Source organism: Notamacropus eugenii, chromosome 1, assembly GCF_028372415.1.
Source record: "Notamacropus eugenii isolate mMacEug1 chromosome 1, mMacEug1.pri_v2, whole genome shotgun sequence".
In the NCBI taxonomy this organism is placed as follows: domain Eukaryota; kingdom Metazoa; phylum Chordata; class Mammalia; order Diprotodontia; family Macropodidae; genus Notamacropus; species Notamacropus eugenii.
In genome coordinates, this window is record NC_092872.1 from 694,506,542 (window position 1) to 694,525,515 (window position 18,974).

The window sequence follows — 18,974 nt, forward strand, 5'->3', positions numbered from 1 at the left end:
TATGTTCATTCAGAGCCAAGAGGGCACAAAATAGAGCCATTAACTGGTGCTCCAGCAAGGACCTATTGTTGTCCAGTGCTTGAGACCCAGGGTGAATTGAGTTTAAGGCTTGATCTTTGAGAAAGAAATCTAGCCAGAAAACCTCAAGTTAACAAGACAGCTTTTGGCCATTAAAATTCACCTTCCCTTGAGCAGAACACTTAGACCCAGCTGGCCAGTCTCATTTGGGCAATTCAGCTTGTCCTCTCCCCTCCCCTCCCCTCCCCTCCCTTACTCTCCTTCTCTCCCCTCCTGCCTTCCCTTCCTCTCCTCTCCTCCTCTTTCCTTATCTGAGGGTGTTCTCAAAATGTAGCTCAGTGTTGACAGCAGAGGGATTTCCTGGAAGCAGATGAGAGGACCAGTCAAAGTACTGGACCTGGAGACAGGAGGAGCTGCATTCCAATCCTGCCTCACATAATTGACTAGCTATGTGACCTTGGGTAAGTCATTTAACCTCTGCCTGACTCAGTTTTTTTAGCTGGAAAATAGGGATAATAATTGCTCTCCATCACAGTATTTTTGTGAGGATCTAATTAGATAATGCATGCAAAGTGTTTTGCAAATCTTAAAGGGCTATATAAACGTTAGCCAACATCATCACAATTATTTTCATAATAACACCAATCTTCTTAATTCAAGGCAGCCTTGATATGGAGTAAGATGCTTAGAGTAGCCCATACAGTCCTGGGGAGACAGCCTATTTTAAGGGATTTCAAGCACGTGTGAGTGCAAGAATATAGGACTCTTAGAGGTTCAAGGGGCCAGCTAGGTGGCACAGAGCATAGAGTGCTAGGCCTGCAGTCAGGGGGGCTCATCTTCCTGAGTTCAAATCTGGCCTCAGACACTTCCTAGCTGACACTGGGCAAGTCATTTAACCCTGTTTTCAGTTTCCTCATTTGTAAAATGAGCTAGAGAAGGAAATGGCAAACCACTCTAGTATCTTTACCAAGAAAACCCCAAATGGATTGAAGGGTCAGACACAACTCGAAAACTACAGAAGAGCTTCAAGGGGCAAAAGGTTATAGAAGTCTCCAGAAACTGGTGGGGAGGGAGGGTTAGGTTCTCTAATTCAAATTTTGACCTTTGACACCAGTTGAAGTGGTAGGGGCAGCTCAGACAGGCTCTTGTGAACACTGTCAAATTTGACCTCAGAAATCAAAAATCTTGAAATTCAGGGCTTGATTTATCATTTTATTCATTGTCTAAACTTAAGAAAGTGTTGGGAAAACGTTACTAACATAGGCTAAATTTAAGAGTTTTCATGGATTCATTTCTTTTTGTTTTCCAGAGAGATTTTTGTTACACATTTACCAGCACTATCTTTAGCCTTTAGGGATTTAATCTAATTTTTATTTTTTTCAAAAAACCCTAAGACAATTTCTAAGGACGAAGTCCCTTAAATAGACCTTAGTCCCAATTACAGTGGAGTGCCCTTTGACCTAGCTCTTTTTGTATTAAAGGCCAGGACAGGGATCTGCTGAGGCATAAACTGAAGGCTGTGCAGGGGGAAAGATGTGGAAGACTTCCCTCCTGCCCAAGCTCCTGATTTGGAGGGTTCTGGGCCTCCTGATTCAAGCCCCAGGTGAGCATCTCTACCAGGCTGACTCAGAGTAGGGGCTGATTTCTTGGGGGACATGAGAGAAGTCCTTTGATTTTCTCATTGGAGATATGGGGCTTGTGCACTTTTTTCTCTTCTTACTCACGGACTGAGACACTGGGCTGGAGGTGAAGGTTTATTGCCAGTTTAATTTCAGGGAGTGAAAGTAGGTTTGCTACTGAGAAATTGATGCCCTCTTCCTGTGTTATATATGGAAACTATAAGTCATTGGTGGGGAGCTGTGGATAGAGGGAATGCTGAGTCATTTTCCAGGAGGTAAAGAAGAGTGAGGATTGGGGGAGGATCTTTTTGCAGACTGAAGTAGGACTGCAGCCTTTGCATGAGAAAATGGGTCAGAACTTATTTATTTTCTTTTTTCCTATCAGTTTTTCTTTTTTTACTTTTTTCTTTCTTTCTACCTTTCTTTTTTTTGGCAAATAATATCTTACTTTTTCAATTACATATAGAGATAGTTTTCAACATTCATTTTCATAAGATTTTGAGTTATAAATTTTTTCTCACACCTCCCCCTATCTCTTCTTCCCAAGATGGTATGCATGTGGGATGGCTCAGGTCCCTACATAAATCAATTACTCAGAGGCCTCTCAGAGTGATGACAGAAAGCTGATTTACTAAATTCTCGAGAATCGGGAGAATCCTACAGCAATTCACCTGGAGTGGAAAAGCCCAAGACAAAGAAAAGGCAGTGATTTATATAGACCCTAAAGCAAGTCCCTCCCCTGCCACTGACCATTATTCTCATTAGCTAAGAATATGATCTTACATTCTAGACAAGGAAATCTAACCAATCCCTTTTGAAATGAAGACATTGAAGAATTAGGTAAACTTTATCCAATCATTGAGACCCTAATGTACTACACAGTTTTATATCCTTATATAGAATTATTCTGTTCTAAAAATATAGTAACCTTGAGCCTCTCAGTCTTACCTCACCCCTGGGAGAAGAATTACAATCTGAGAAGTCTTCACTAAACCTATCCCACTCATATGCAATCTGATATAGGATACATGTGTGCAAACATGTAAACATGTTCTTGCATTAGCCATGCCGAGGAAGACGAAGCCTGCATATTTCATCGAGGGTTTCCGTCCTGAAAGACGCCAGCTTGCTCCATCTTTTCGGTCGCTCACAGCACCGTCCCTCCCGTAGAGACTCTGCCATGCCCTTCCCCAGGGCTCAGCCACTCCAAACGTATACATAGTAACACATCCCAAGCACGGAACACAAGCCGTAATAACGTGACATCGCAAGCGCTCAGCCAAAAGGCCTCGCAGCCGCGGCTCCGCCAACGCGCCAGCAGGCGGGCCGACAGCTCCTCCGCAGGACACTCGTCCTTGTCCAGATCTGGGGAACGAAGGACGAGGAGAAATCGCGCAGGCAGGCGGAGCCCGAGAAGGGCCAGGACGGGAAGCGGGCGGGCTCACACAGCGTTCGCGAAGAGGAGGCGAGATGCGTAGGGAGAGTTCTCTGAGGCGCCCCAGAGCCGCGAGCTCCTCCTGCCCCCTCCGTGGCCCCACGGGATCGGGCAGTTCTCCAGGGGCCCTCCTGCTAGAAACATTTGGGTACCTGTGGGTCCTTTCCCCATTTCCATGATCTCCTTCAGATGCAGACCTAGTAGTGGTCTGGATCACAGGGTCCGGGCAGTTGGTTGGTCACAGGGTCGGGGCAGTTTGTTGGATCGCAGGGTCCGGGCACTTTGTTGGTCACAGGGTCCGGGCACTTTGGTTGCACTTTGGGCAGAGTTCCAAATTGCCCTCCAGAAGGGTTGAATGAGTTCACAATACACAAACTGCACTAGGGCCCCAACACTGAGCATTTTCCTTTTCTGTCTTATTAGACAATGTAGTAGGTGTGAGGTGGCACCTCAGAGCTGTTTTAGTTGGTATTTCTCTAAACAACAGTGATTTAGAGCATTTTCTCATATGACTATAGACGGCTTTATTTTCTTCATCTGAAAACAGCCTGTTCAGATACTTTGACCATTTATCGACTGGGGAATGACTTATATTCAGGTAAAATTGATGCAGTTCTCTATGTATTTGAAAAATGAGGCCTTTATCAAAAACGCTTGCCATAAAAATTGTTTCCCATCTTTCTGCTTTCCTTCTGATCTTGGTTGTTTTTGGTTTCATTTGTGTAAAACCATTTTAATTTGATGTAATCCAAATGATCCATTTTGCATTTCATGATGTTCTCTGTGTCTTGTCTGGACATAAATTCTTACCTTCTCTATAGACCTGAGAGATAAACTATTGCTTGTTCTCCTGATTTGCTTCTAGTATCCCCCTTTATTTCTAAATAATGTATCCATTTTGACCTTATCTTAGTATACAGTGTGAGATGTTGCTCTGTGGCTAATTTCTGTCATATTGCTTTCCAGTTTTCCCAGCAGTTTTTATCAAAGAGTGAGTTCTTAACTCAGAAGCTGGAGGCTTTGGATTATTTCTTTATTTTCATCCTCCCAAACCACTATTATTATAGAGGAGAAACTGAGGACTACCTAATGTATGTTAAAGTGACTCCCATGCATTTACACTGTGATGTCCTTTGATGAAAGGGGAGTGTTAATCTTTTAGTGACACACCTGACCCTTCTACTTCTGATCCAAGGAGAGTGTGGCCATGTGCCCTGAGAATTGTCCAGTTTGTCGCTCTTACACTCTAGGATGTACAGCTGGAAGGAATCTTAAGGACCATTGAATTCAATTCCCTTTACCTATTTATTCAAAGAGGAGAAACAGGCCTAGGCAAGGGAAAGGAATTGTACCAAGGTCAGACAGTCCTTCAATGGACGAGCTGTGATTAGAACCCCTGTCCTCTGAGCCCACATCCAGCACTCTGTGCATGCAGCCTTGTCACTTACTACTCTGTCCACATTTGTGATGTTCTTCTGTCATTTTTCATTCATGTCTGACTCTTGGTGACTCCATTTGGGGTTTTCTTGGAAAAGAGAGTAGAGCTGGTTTACCAGTTCCTCATCTAGCTCATTGGAAGTATAAGCAAACTGAGGACCAAGAGGTGAAGTGATTTGTCCAGGGTCACACAGCTAGCAAGTGTCTGAGGCTGGACTGGAACTCAGGAAGATGAGTCTTCCTGACACATACTGTAGCCCAGTGTAGCTACTTTCCATCTGCATGTCCTCCTCCATCTCCCTGCTTTTTTGGTTGTCTTTCTCATGCACAGAAACAGTTCTCCCAGTCTAGTTTTGTTGAAGCCACATCATTAAAGACCCAGCTTGGGCCCTGCCACTTGTTGCAGAACTTTTCCTGATTCTCCTCATATCTTTTCCTAGCTCTTTTTCAGGATCTCTCCTTTATAGCTCTCCCTTGTCTTCCTAGCTCTTGGTGCACAGGTAGATGGGGTATTTTGATATCAGTTCAGCCTCTGTCCCTGAGGATTTCTGTCTCCTTTGTTCACAGGGCATCATGCAAATGACCTCATCAGGACCACTGAGTTTGGACACATCCAAGGGACTCAAATCAGCATCAAGGGGATTGACAAAGCTGCCAATGTTTTCCTGGGAATCCCCTTTGCCAAACCCCCTGTGGGGGCCCTGAGGTTCTCTCCTCCACAACCACCAGATTCATGGAGCAATGTGAGAGATGCCACTGCCCTTCCTCCCATGTAAGCACCACCTTCTCTCCTATTCATACCAGATAAGCAAAGCACACCATCATGCCTTACCCAAATTTTGTCTCCATGTGCTCTGTAAACTGCAGAAATTTGTTAAATTTTTGTTGAAGAAATGAATTGTCCCAATCTCCCCCTGGGCTATGGGGCCTAAAATGTTTGCTTAATGGTAATAGTTCATGTTATTTGGACATTAGAGAATAACAGAATTCAGAAAAATACCTTAAGGTACTTAGTACACATATTGGTACAGAGAGGAAAAACAAACACTAAGAGACATTAGAGGTACTTAGGTGGCTCAGAGGATGGAATACTAGGCCTGGAGTCAGATAGTCCTGAGTTCAACCCTGACCTCAGACCCTTATTAGCTGTGTGACCCTGGGCAAGTCACTTCACCCTGTTTGCCTCAGTTTCCTCATCTATAAAATCAACTGGAGAAGTAAATGATAAACTGCTCCAGCATCTCTGCCAAGTAACTTCCAAAGGGTCATGAAGAGTCAGAGGCAACTGAACAACTACAGAGATTAAGTGACTCACCCAAGGCCACAAAATTTATAAATTACAAAGCCAGAACTCACAGACTGATAGACTCAGAAAGCAGGGGGAGACCTTAGAGATCATTGAATCTGATCCCCTTGGTTCCTTTTTTGAGCAGTTTGATGCCTTTAGCTTTAGAGATCACACTTTTTGTCCATTCCATACCCCTGGTGCCTTGTACCCCTCCTACATAATACTCTACCGTAACAAAGAATATCCAGTGGTCCCAGTGGCCCACAGTGAGCCCTTGTTACCGTGCTCCCAGTCATTGTCTCTACTGGTCTAGCTCGACTTTCATTGGTCTGCAGCAGGTTTTCTGCCTTCTCACATTCATCCTCCCTTACACTGTAACCACTTTTCATGACCTTCACACACCGAGATTTGTTCAGCTGTTCACCTCTTAGTGCTACTTCTTTGTTTTCAAGGTGTTTTTTAAATTTAATTTAAACAAACAAATAAACAATTAACCAACTTAACAATCACCAACAAAACCCAAGCTTTCCAATAATGAAACAATAAAAAAAGACTCGAGTGGCAGTTGTGAAATGTAAGCTAGTGACTGCACCTCTGCCTGCCTCAGTTTCCTCATTTGTGCAACAGGGATAATAATAACACCGCCCTCTCAAGGGTATTGTAAAGGTCAAATGAGGCCATGTTCGAGAAGTGCTTTGCAAACCTGAAAGCCCTGAGTTATCACTGTTATTATTGTCATTAATTATTGTTGTTTGTATTATTTCCCCCACAGGATTCAGTTCAGCTCAGTCATCTCTCGTGTTTTCCAGGTGTTTGCAGGATGTTGCTGCCCTGGAAAAAATGTCTAGGGCTGTGAAAGTAACCATCCCTACTACTGCCAGTTCTGAAGACTGTTTGTACCTCAATGTCTATGTTCCTGTCCATGCAAAGGAGGGAGACAGATTGCCGGTAAGCCAGATCTCCGTAACCTCCACAGCAGGGGATGAGATCCTAGGGCATCAGAACTGAGTGGAACCTCAGAGGTCACTTTTCCCAACAACATGGGTACAGTCATCCCCTCTAACTATCTTTGACAAGTCCTCTAGCCTTCCCTGAAGTTGTCCAGGCCAGGGAGCTCACTACTTCTCAAGGCAGTCCACCCTACTCTGGAGCAACAACACTCATTGTTTGCATCTATGAGGCTGAAACCTGCCTTATTATTTCAAGGGATCTAAGTGGCATGGAGGGTAGACTACCAGGTCTGGAGTCAGGAAGACTCATTTTCCTGAGTTCAAATCTTGGTTCAGATATTTACTAGTCTGGGTTCAGATACACACTAGCTGTGCAACCCTGGGCAAGTCATGTCACCCCCTTTGCCTCATTTTCCTCATCTGCAAAATAACCTGGAAAGGAAATGGCAAACCAATCCAGTATCTCTGCCAAGAAAACCCCAAGTGGGGTCAAGGACAATTGGAGATGACTGAAAATGACTGAAATAACTTCAGGAAGCTGGATCCATGATCTGATATGGTAACAATGTCTGCTACAGGTTTTTCTTGCTAAAGGAACTGAGCAAAACATTGATAATGTGTGGCCTTCCACACACTTTCTTGAGCCGGTCCAGACCTATCATTCATTGCCAAAAGGAGCTTCACTATGTGGAAATTCTCTTTGTGGATGAAGATAGGCATCACTCTTGTAACTTAGAGTCTTGGCTTGTCTGGTGCACTGAGATGGCTAAGTAAGTTTGTTGTGGTCACATGTCTCCTATGTGTCCAAGGCAGGACTTGAACCCAGTTCTTCTCACTCCTAAGGCCAACCCTCTATCATCTCCACCAGGCTTCCTTTCTTAAAATAAATGATGGTGAACCAAACTGCTCAAATTACATCGGCCCATGAAAGCAACTGTGAACCTCAAGAACCAAACATTCAACTCAACAACCATTTCTACAAACCTGGAGCCCTTCCCTTTAGTGCCAGGGATTCAAGGAGAGGTGTGCTTTCTCTGACCTCTGAACTACCTTAATGTTATTTTGGATCTTCCTTATGGCATTTATCATATACATTATGTCACTTAAGACAGACTATGTGGTTGTTGTTCAATCCTTATTCAGTTGTGTCCATCTCTTTGTGAGCCCATTTGGAGTTTTCATGGCCAAGACCCTGGAGTGGTTTGCCACTTCCTTTTCCAGATCATTTTGCAGATGAGGAAACCCAGCATCAAACAGCTGGTAAATGTCTGATGCCAGATTTACCTTAGCAAGAGGAATCTTCCTGACTCCAGGCCCAGTGCTCTACACACTATGCATCCTAGCTGACCCAATACAGACTATATCAGTCTGTATTAGAGCTTTTGGATCCATATCCTATCCTTGTCCTCTGGTTGACTGAAAGTACTTTGAGGGCAGGGATATAGTTTTAATTCAAAATATGCCTCACAGAGTAGGTGCTGAATTGATGTGCTGAATGAATGAATAAATCACAAATTTAGAGCAAGTTCCTAAATGGAGGATTTTCAGAGTTGCTCTCATAGAAGGAGTTTGGGGTTTAGAATACTCTAGGGCTTGGAGGATGAGAAAACTAGAGGAAATGCCACCTAACCTGGCCCAGCAAAGGGAAACAAGGAATGGATTTCCATTGCTTCCAGGAGATGATAGGGCACCTGTAAGGGAGGAGTTAGCTGGGGGAGATGTGAGGTTGCCTGGGTACATGGGGGAGAGTACTTTTGTCCAAAAGCACAGCAGAGAAAGTGCAGCAGGCCTGGTTCAGACTAGCTACAGTAGAAATAATATGATCTTCCAGTGTTCTTCCTTATTTGTACCCTAAGGGTTTATTTTTGCATGAAGTGTGGGAGTGGAGGTACCTGTAGTAGTAACTAAACCACGGAGTGTAGAAAAGAGAAGATCTGTTTAGAGTGAGATTTTCTGGGGACAAAACCCAGCTTTGCCTCTTACTAGCTATCCTTCTGCAAGTCACTTGACTTCTCTGGGCCTCAGTTTCCTCATCTTTCAAATGGGAGTGTCTCTAAAATACCTTTCAGCTCTAAAACCAATGATCCAAAGATCCTGCCTGAGACAGAATCCCTGAGTACATAGTCATACCCATCAAGATGATCCCACGAGGAAAGGAGGTTCAAGGCAAAACCTCTTGTCTCCTTGAAGTCAGTGACAGCAAAATGTGCCCTCATTATAGCTGGTCCACACTCTGGCTTTCTGAGTACACACAATTTGATCTATTACATTTGCTCGAAGAGCAGCAATCTGTCTACTTCCTGATGGCCAAACGTCCCCCAGAGAATTCCAGTCAATCACTTGCTACATTCCATAGAAGCAAAAGCATTTTCCCATGTGAGCAAAAGCCCTTCCAGCTCTCTGAAGCTCCTAGGCATGCAGGTGTTAGCTGAATAGTAACAGGAGGTCTTTCTCTTGTAACTTTAAATACAGAGGTTTTAAGATCTGTTCCTACACTAACATTTTACACTTAGAACTGGATAGAGCATTGATCCTGGGATCAGGATAATCTGAGATTAGATATGGCATCAGGCACTCACTAACTGTCAGCCTGGGCAAATCACTTAACTTCTGCCTTATTCCAGTGGAGAAGGAAAAGGCAAACCACTCCAACAGCATTAGTAAGAAACCTTCATACTGGATCACAAATTTGATTGTATATTTAAAAGGAATAGCAAGTTGTACATAGTATATTTTCACTTTCTCATTGGAACATCTTTCTTGTCCTGTGTTATAGAAATCCTTGTTTTATTCCATAAATTAAAGATAAAAACAAAATTTTGAAAATTAAAAGAATCAATAGAAGGCATACTTTAGCACTGGTAATCTATTCTAGCAGTTTATCTTGGCTTTGAAAGAACATACTATTGCATAGAAAGGTTCTCTGGGCCACATTGAAACACCCTAAGATCATATGACTCAGAGAGCTTATTATCCAGGGTACATTCTCTATTGTCTAGTTGAGTCTCTGTCCCTTAGACGGGGAGTCCTGCCTACTTTCCCTATTCCCAAGGGAGCAAGGGTCCTTTAGAAGAGTCTGTTTTGCTCTGTATGTATCTGGCAGCAGGAGGATCTCAGGGAGCTAAGGATTCTGCCAGGAAGATTCCAAGGGGCATCTGACCTGCCTCTGAGTCAAGTGGGCTTTTCCCTGAGAGCAGTGGTGATGCAAATCCTGTTAACTCTTGAATGGAATTATTTTGATAAGGGAATTCACTCACATTTAGAGCTACTTTGTCCTGTGTCACAAGATAACAGGATTCAGTATTTTCCTGTTGAGCCTGGGAGCAGCAGAGCCAGGCTTGGTGGGATTTATTTCTGTAAGGAAAATCATGTCTGATTTGTGCAGGTGATGGTGTGGATCCATGGTGGTGGTTTTATTTTTGGCGGTGGTTCCATACATGACAGTTCTATATTATCTGCCTCCCAGAATGTGGTAGTGGTCAACATACAGTACAGACTGGGTGTCCTTGGATTTTTCAGGTGAGATATGACCCCAATAAAAAGTGACTACAAGTATTTTTTCCCTGATGAGTTCTGACATTTCTGAGTGGTTGAATGATGATATACATAATTTCCTGACTACAACATATGTCTTGCTTTCCCCACAAGCGAATTAGTAGAAAAACCACTAGGTTTGTGGCCTGAGTAGCCGATATCAAATTATGGCCCTACTTCTTAATATGAATTAATTCACTTCTCCTTTGGCCTCAGATTATGGATGGATGGATAGATAGATAGATAGATAGATAGATAGATAGATAGATAGATAGATAGATAGATAGTTGGATGATGGATGGAGAAATAGACTAGTAGACAGAAAGGCAGGTAGATAAAGCCATTCATTAAGTACCAGGCCCTGTACTAAGTGCTAGGCATACAAAACAAGAAAACAAGGTTTTCCTACTGTGTTAGCCTAAGTCTGGCTTGCTATGTTGCATAGTAATAAAGCTCATGATTACATTAGATTTCCAGGTACCAATTTGCTATAATCTCTCACTCAAAAGTCATGTATCCCTTTTACTGTGCTCTCTGGAATGCCTGCTCCATAAGTAACATGCCTGTTTTTATTTTTAACATTTTCATTCTTACCCCTTCTCTCAACTTATACTCAACAAACCCTTACTTTTTTTTTTGGTTTCACAGCTTTTCTGGTGACCATTTTCAGCACTATTTGCATTTTCACTCATACCTCCATCAGAGGGAAGCCAAAACACTCCTTGTTTCCCACTATCACTTCCAGACTCTCTCTCTCTGTCACCACTACTCAGCAACTTCTCCTTTGAGGTTCATTCAAGCCATATTCATCACCTAATTATAATTCTTTTAGCTGTTATTTGCCAACCTGTGGGACACTCTGCTTCCTTTCTCAGTGAACTCAGTGCCTTCCTTACAGGCTTTCTCTCTTTGCCAACTCCCACCTTCATACTGAGGAACTTCAACATTCATCTTGATATTCCCTGAAACATTCTAATTCCCCAGTTTCTGAGTGCATTCCTTTCTGATAACCTACTCTTCTAGTCCACCTCAGTCAAATACAGAGATGGGTAAAACCTGAATTATACCCTGAGTCATAACCATTCCATTTCTATATGCATTACTTCTGAAATTCCTCTATAGTTATCATCTCTTATCAATCCACTAGACTCTCTGCCTTGTAACCTCTGACCCTGCTCTTCATCCTCACCTTGACCTTCACTTCCCCCATCCCTCATTTCTTTCCCAGGCCATCACCCCTTCCAGGTTATACTCTCTTCCCTTCTCCATCTTAACCCCTTATTGAACCTTTTTTATCTCTACACTAACCCCTTATCCTGTCACAGATTTTGCCTGCCAAACCTCAGGCTTGGATGACTCCCATCATCCACTCCTTTTGCTCTTTTCTGCACATTGCTTCAATGAAGATAGAGAAAATCATGAAACCACGTTGCCTGGGTCCATATAGTTTAATGTTATATAATATTAACTGGGTCCTCACTGTGGTAAGGCAATCATTCTTCCCCTTGGCAATCAATTCACTATCTTACTTTGCTAAACTGTTGCATCCCTCGTCTAAACTTCTCATGGCTCTTCCTCTCCTTTCCATCTCACCCGAGAACCTTGCTTTATATTTTGCTTAAAAAGATATGCCCATTCTCTCAGCTTCTTGATATCCCTCCCTTCTTATCTCACATTGTTCAAATGACTCCTCTTACTCTCTCCTTCTTTACTTCCTTCTTACATGAAGTGGACCTTTTCTTCACTGAAGCAAAGCATTCTATATGCACAAATGATCTCATTCCATCTAGTCATCTCTACAAGATTGCCCTTTCTTTCATTCTTAGTTCATTATTCTTTAATATCTCTCTCTCTGTCTCTGTCTGTCTGTCTGTCTGTCTGTCTGTCTCTCTCTCTCTCTCTCTCTCTCTCTCTCTCTCTCTCTCTCTCTCTCTCTCTCTCTCTCTCTCTCTCTTTCTCTCCTCACCATAAACATGATGGCTGCTTCCTTGATACTGTCCCTCTATCCTTTCATCCATCCATTCTTTCCTACTAGCCATTATCTCTCCAATCTCCTCCCTTTCATGGCTACACACCTTGATTCTTTTCTCTTGCTCTCTTCATTCTCCAGTCTGGCTTTCAATCTCCAGACCACAGAGCTACAGTATCACAATCCAACTGTATCAAAATGGATGTCCCAAATAATTATGAAGTCAACATTTCCAAAGTGCTTTCTCTTTCTAAAAGACCAAGCCCTCTTCTCCTCATAGCCTCCTAATTATATGTTAAAAGTACCATCATCCTCCCAGTCACCTGGGCCTGTGATCTAGGTGTCATGGTCCACTACTCTCTCTATTTTCCCCTATATCCAATCTGTTGCCAAGTCTTATTGATTCTTATTGACCCTTGCTACATCTCTCATATACACCCACTTCTCTCCTCTGACACCACCACCAGTCCAGTGCAAGCTCCCACCATCTTACACTTGGACTAACAATGATTGCTTGGTTTGTCTCTTTGCTTCTTCCCTCCCTTCTCCAGTTCATCCTCCACTCTCCTGTCAGTGATCTTCCACAGGTCAGACAACCACTCCCTTATTCAGTCACTCAGTCAGTTAACAAGCTTTTCTAAGCACTTATTAAAAATGCTAGACACTGAGTCAGTTACTTAGGCTACAAAAGAAAGACCATTCCTACTTCCAGGGAGTTCAGTTCTAATGGGAGACAAGATGTAAATAGCTTCATAGCTACAAAAGATATCACAATATATAGAGACACAAAATATATACAATGTAAAGGAGAAGTAATCTCAGAAGGAAAGTGTGAGTATTGGGATTTTTGAAATACATTGTGTCATATTGTTCTTATAAGTAATGACTCCAACGTCGAGTCACAGAATTAAGTATTCCAGAGGACCACATAACATTTAAGGAATAACACAGAGCCAATACTTTCACATGGCCTGACATTCTGATCCTGTGAGTAACCTGAGTTCCTGAATGGAATCCCAGCACAGCTGTGTCCTGGCACCCATTCTTGGAGACCATGATTCCTGTGTCAATTAGAGCTGTCTCACATTCCTTCAAGACAGTCCAGTCACGGGGAGAGCCAGTGAAAGTCAGACTTGGGAAGTAGAGAGTTGTACTGGAGGACAAGGAGGACAATGGAGTGCAGAGTTCGTGTAGAGAAGCCTGCGCTCCAACCTCTGTAGTCTGCTCAGGCTCCTCCACATTCTCTGCCTCCTTCCTCATCCATGAATAAGACATGCCATTAAATCTATTCATTTTCAGTCCTCCTCCTTCTGACTTCCTTCAGGACTCGGTGCTAATCACATCTTCTACAAGAAGCCTCTCCCTGTCTCCTTTACTGCCAGGGCCTTCCCTCTGGGATCATCCCCAATCCCTCCTGTATAGATCTGGTTGGGGCACAGCTGTTTGCATGCCGTCTTCCTCATCAAACTGTAAACTACTCCAGAGCAGGGACTAGGTTTCCCTTTCTCTTTATGCCTAGAGCTTAGTATAGTGCCTGGCACATGGTAGATGCTCAGTAAATGTCTCTTGACTTGAGTTGACATTCTAATACAGGAAGAAAAAACAGAAAGGAGAGCTTAAAAAAGGAGGAGGGAAGTGGGGGCAAGGCAGGTGGTGGAGAGTGAAAGAGATCAGGGAGTAAGCTGTAAGGGAAGGAGGTAGCATGGAGGAGGCTCCCCCCGGAAGGAACAATAAGCCTTCAGGTGGAGGAATTCCAGATCTGTCCACCAGGTTACACCTGTAAAATGAGAACAACAACAAGCATTTCTATGGACCGTTAAGCTTTACAAAGCACTTTAGAATGGTCTCATTTTATCCCTGCAATAACTCTGAGAGATACATGGCATTATTATCCCCATATCCCAGATGAGGTAACTGAGCCAGATGTCTAAGAGAATATAGTCACACAGGTAGTAGGTGAACACTGGTCTTTCTAGGTCTAGGTCCAGCAATCTATCCACTGCATCATCCAGCTGGAGGAGATAGTCTGTGAATGTGAGAATCCTATGAACCTGGGGCTCTTCTTCAGAATTCTCCAACCTTGTCTACTATCTGGCTTTCAGCACTGGGGATGAGCATGCGCCTGGCAACTGGGGTTACCTGGATCAGGTGGCTGCCCTGAGGTGGGTCCAGGAGAACATTGGCCACTTTGGAGGAGATCCTGGCCGTGTGACCATCTTTGGCGAGTCTGCTGGGGGAACGAGTGTTTCCTCACATGTAGGTGGTAAAGACATGACCCAGCCTGAAGGGGGTCACTTGTAACAAAACCCAAACTGTAGCCCCAGGGATGTCCATTTTTTCTCTTATCAGCCCCCTTCTAGAACCATTGGGGCTGCTAACTTCTTTCTCTGTCTGGCACCTCCCATTGCCTTTCCTTTGGAGACCCCAGTACACTCCCCTGCCCCTGTCCCAACTGATCACCTAAGCCTTTCTTCCTCTTAGCCACAGAGAGAAAATGACGTATTCCTTTTTACAGGCTGACAGCCTCAAGTAAGAGCAAAGAATTATACAGGATAATGATGAAGCCATTCAAGGCCCACGGGATCCCCAGTTTCACTACTGAGGTGCTCTTCCTCCCAGTGCTGCTCAGGGCCTCTCTGAGCCTTCCAGGTGGCCTTTGTGACCAGCTGTGGCTGCAGATCTGCTCTCTCCAGTCTTTGCCAGTGAGCTTCTGAGAGCTTCACTTGGCTGGACTTCATATGACAGACATACAATCCATGAGGGGCTTAGAGGCAAAGATCTTCTGGCTTGGTAGCCCTCCTCCCCCCAGGAGTTTGCAGAAAACTGACATAGCCTCCAGGCTGTGATGAGGCATGGGAGGAAGACTTCAATGGAGGAACAATGCAATCAAAAAATTGTTAACCAATGGGGAAGTAGAAATTCCCATGATATAGTGGAGAAAACTGTTGGACTTTAAGTCATTTGATCCTAACAACTACCCTGGGCTTTCTCATAAACAAAAAACAAATAATAATCAATGAAAATATGACCTTATAAGGAAGCAATGCTTTGGAACAGCATTGCTGGGTTACAGAGCACAGGCATCTTTCCATACCCCGTTATGGAAACCCAGAGAGTTCAGAACCATGGCAAGGCTCCTTAGCCCACTTTTTTTCTCTATCTTATAGTCCTGGTTGTGGCAAAGCTCCCAAAGGCCAGGGTACCCTAGGGAGCCCCCTGTTGAGGACTGTCCTATATGGTTAGCTTAGGGGTGTCGAAGGGTAACAGTCCTGGTTTCAGACTCACAGTCTCCTCTGTCTCTGCTAAGCCAGGAGTATCTGGGCCTCCCCATAACTGTTTCCTCCTCCCTCCTGCTGTCCTTTGCTCCCCCAGGTTCTATCCCCCATGTCCAAAGGCTTGTTCCACAGAGCAATCATGGAGAGCGGTGTGGCCATCTTCCGTAGCTTGATTTCTTCCAGCTCAGAAACAGTTAAGAATGTAAGTTCCTTGCTCTTTGGTCTTTGTAATCACTCTTATCATTCCATAGCTTATTGGCTTCCCAATCCCATGGCCCATTGTCCCACTGAACTTCTGATTCACCTTGGGTATAGGAAGGTACACCATAATGCCACTGAATGTTCAAACTGAAAACTCTCATAGAGATCTACTCTAGCCCCCTAATTTTACAAAGGTGAAAACTGAGGCATAGAGAGGGAGGATTCAGCTCCTGGCTCTGCTTCTTCCTATGCTTGTCATTTTAGGTAAGGCATTTCCATTTTGGGGACCTCAGTTTCTTCCCCTGTAAAATTGGATTCAATTAGATGGTTTGTCAAGTACCTTCTGGCTCCAAATTCTCTTTTCCAAGATGCCCAGAACAATAAGAAAATTTCTTTGAGGGGGCCCACATGTAGTTTAGAAAGAATGATTTGTAATGTCCCTTCTAACTCTCTGGTTCTCTCATTTTGTGACTTGTCCAAGGCCAAACAATGATTTGGTGCCTAATCTGGGACCAGAACTGAAGTCTCTAAGCCTATGTCAGGGCTCTTTCAACATTCTGGACCCAATCATATGTCCCATATGGATATTTAGGTCTTTTCTCCCTGAATAAAAGGTAAACTCGTTGGGAGCAGGGACTGTGTCTTCGTAATCTGCCCCTGTCTATCCCCTAAGCCCTTGTACAAAGTTGACTCATGATTGGGTAACTCATTCCCTTAAACAGACAAATTCTACCTTAATCTCCTTTTCACCATTACTGTATCATCACCTATAGAAATGGTCCTTTGCTGGGTTACTGATGGGTATGAAAGATTCCTCTATTGTGATACAGGCCAGGGGTTCCTCTTTGAGAATATTAACTCTGTGAGTGCCTCTTTGCAGGTCATTGCCAATCTATCTGCTTGTGATGGACACAACTCTGCCTCCATGGTTCAGTGCCTTAGGCACAAATCTGAGGATGAGATCCTGGCCATTACCAAGGTAGGTAGGCTGAGATGCAAGGGTTACAGTACCAACAAGGGCTGCCAAATAATGCTTAGGGCAGGGCTGGACACCCAACCTTCATTAGGTGGGATTGACTTAAAGATCTTCAGAATGTCACTATCTTATCCTCAGTTTCCCCTAATAACTAGATGATCTTTAAGGATATTTCCACCTCCAATATTCTATGTCTGAAGGTCTCTTCTAGCTCTGGTGTTCTGCTTTCTTGGATCTCTCTTACCTTCCAACATCCTGTGCTTTAAACATTTTTGTGCCAAGGATCCATCCCTTCTACTCTGGATATGCTTCATGTTAAGAATCCTTCCAACATTCAGTGTTCTAAACTTTTCAGGTTCTAATGTTCTAAGCATTTTCATGCTCTAGTTTCACAACCTTCCCACTCGGACATTCACTGTTTATAGAATCATAGCTTTAAAGCTGGGAAGATCCATTCTTATCTGACTCTAACTTTCCGGGTTCCAACATTATATGTTCCAAGTTTCCTTCTACTTCTGATATTCTTCATTACAAGATTTTTTCATGCTATAACATTCTATGTTCTCACATTATATAAGTTAAGGTATGGAGGATATAGCTAGGTAGTACAGTGGTTAGAGTGCTGTGAAAACTAACCTGAGTTCAAATCTAGCCTCTAACACTAGCTGTCATTTAACCTGTTTACTTCAGTTTCCTTACTCCCAAAATGGACATGATAATAACACCTACCTCCCGAGTTTCTTGCGAGGATCAGCTGATAGTAACTGTAAATTACTTATAAATAACATATCACTAAATAAATGTTACGATGATGATGATGACGATGACGATGACTGAGTTGGTCTCTTCCAGCTCCAATATTGTGTTATTTGTCACCTTCCAGATCTAACACCCTATGGTTCTTTGGAAGAAAGAATCACAGTTGTGGGATGGTTCTCTCTGTCCCCTGGGATTGATAGCTCTCATCCAAATATTCCTTTCATAAAAAACACATTATACATACATATATATGTATATATAATGTATGTGTGTGTTTGTATAAAATCTCATTTCAATAATTTTGCAGTGCTCAGGTACCATTGGTGGTACATGTATGAGGTCTTTCCCAAATTATAGACTTGGAAATTACAACTATTGAATGGAAGTAACTAGAGGGCAGGGAGGAAGCCTAGGACAGTTTGTTGATTAATATTTTACAAAGGAGGAAACTGAGTCTCAGAAGGGTTAAATGGCTTTGCCAAATGACACACAGTTCACAAGTATCAAGATGGATACCTGCCCCCAGAGGCCAGGACCAAGACCTTTATTCACTGCATCATGGTGCTTACTCAAAGAATTGCAGTTCCTTGCCTGTACTTACTTAGTAGTAAGTGTCAGAGCCAGATTAAGTGTTAAGCCAGATCTAATTGCATCTAATTCCTGAGGCATTTGTCAGCTGTGTCTGGTTCTTCGTGACCCCATTTTGGGTTTGCTTTGCAAGGATAATGGAGGGTTTGCCGTTTCTTTCTCCAGGTCATTAAAAAACTGAGGCAAAGAGAGTTAAATGATTTGCCCAGGATCTCAAAGCTAGTAAGTTTCTGAGGCCAGATTTGAACTTAGGAAAGTGAGTCTTTCTGATTCCAAGTCCAGTGCTCTGTCCACTGTACCACCAAGCTGCCACTATATCTAATTACTCTCTCCATTAGCCATGTTAATTCTCCTTTCATTCCGAAAGCTATTATGTTTTTCATCCTGATTTGACAAGAGTTTCTTCATCTGGAAAATGAGGGGGTTGGACCAGATGGTCTCCTAAAGTACCTTCCACCTCTAAGTCTACAATCTGATGGAAATCCTTTGCCAAAGCACCTGTGAGGTCGAGTTTCATTTTGGCCGTGCAAATGCCAATGAGATAGAACATGAAAGGATTCCTGACTTTCACTCAAACCCAAGCCTAGAATTCAGAAGGCTGAACACTTTGGGGCCTCCATGCCTTTCTTGCCTTATCTCTTATTACTTCCCTGCATGCACTCTATGTTCCAGCCAAACTCTTCTGTCCTCAGTCTTCTCAACGTTCTCTGTATTCTCCTCTTTGCTCAGGCTGTGTCTTATGTCTACAAAGTCTTCCCTTCTTATCGTACTGATTTATAAAGTGCCTTTCCCATAAGAATCCTTGAGGTGGGGAGTACAAGAATCATTATTTCCATTTTATAGATGGATAAACCTCTGAGGAGTTCTCAGTGAATAAAGAACCATGCCTGGAATCAGAAAAACCTGAATTCAAGTCCAGCCTCAG

General features: G+C 43.2%; 1 protein-coding gene across 1 annotated transcript in view; it reads left to right on the top strand.

Annotated features, from left to right (window-relative positions):
- The first annotated feature begins 1,509 nt into the window (after positions 1-1,509).
- LOC140521215 (cocaine esterase-like) overlaps positions 1,510-18,974 on the top strand; it is a 29,140-nt gene continuing 11,675 nt past the window's right edge. The window contains exons 1-7 of the mRNA XM_072635971.1: positions 1,510-1,621; positions 5,077-5,281; positions 6,607-6,745; positions 10,133-10,266; positions 14,353-14,506; positions 15,623-15,727; positions 16,607-16,705. Of these exons, the coding sequence (XP_072492072.1) occupies positions 1,552-1,621; positions 5,077-5,281; positions 6,607-6,745; positions 10,133-10,266; positions 14,353-14,506; positions 15,623-15,727; positions 16,607-16,705 (906 nt within the window). The 5' untranslated portion in view covers positions 1,510-1,551. The remainder of the gene's footprint in view (positions 1,622-5,076; positions 5,282-6,606; positions 6,746-10,132; positions 10,267-14,352; positions 14,507-15,622; positions 15,728-16,606; positions 16,706-18,974) is intronic.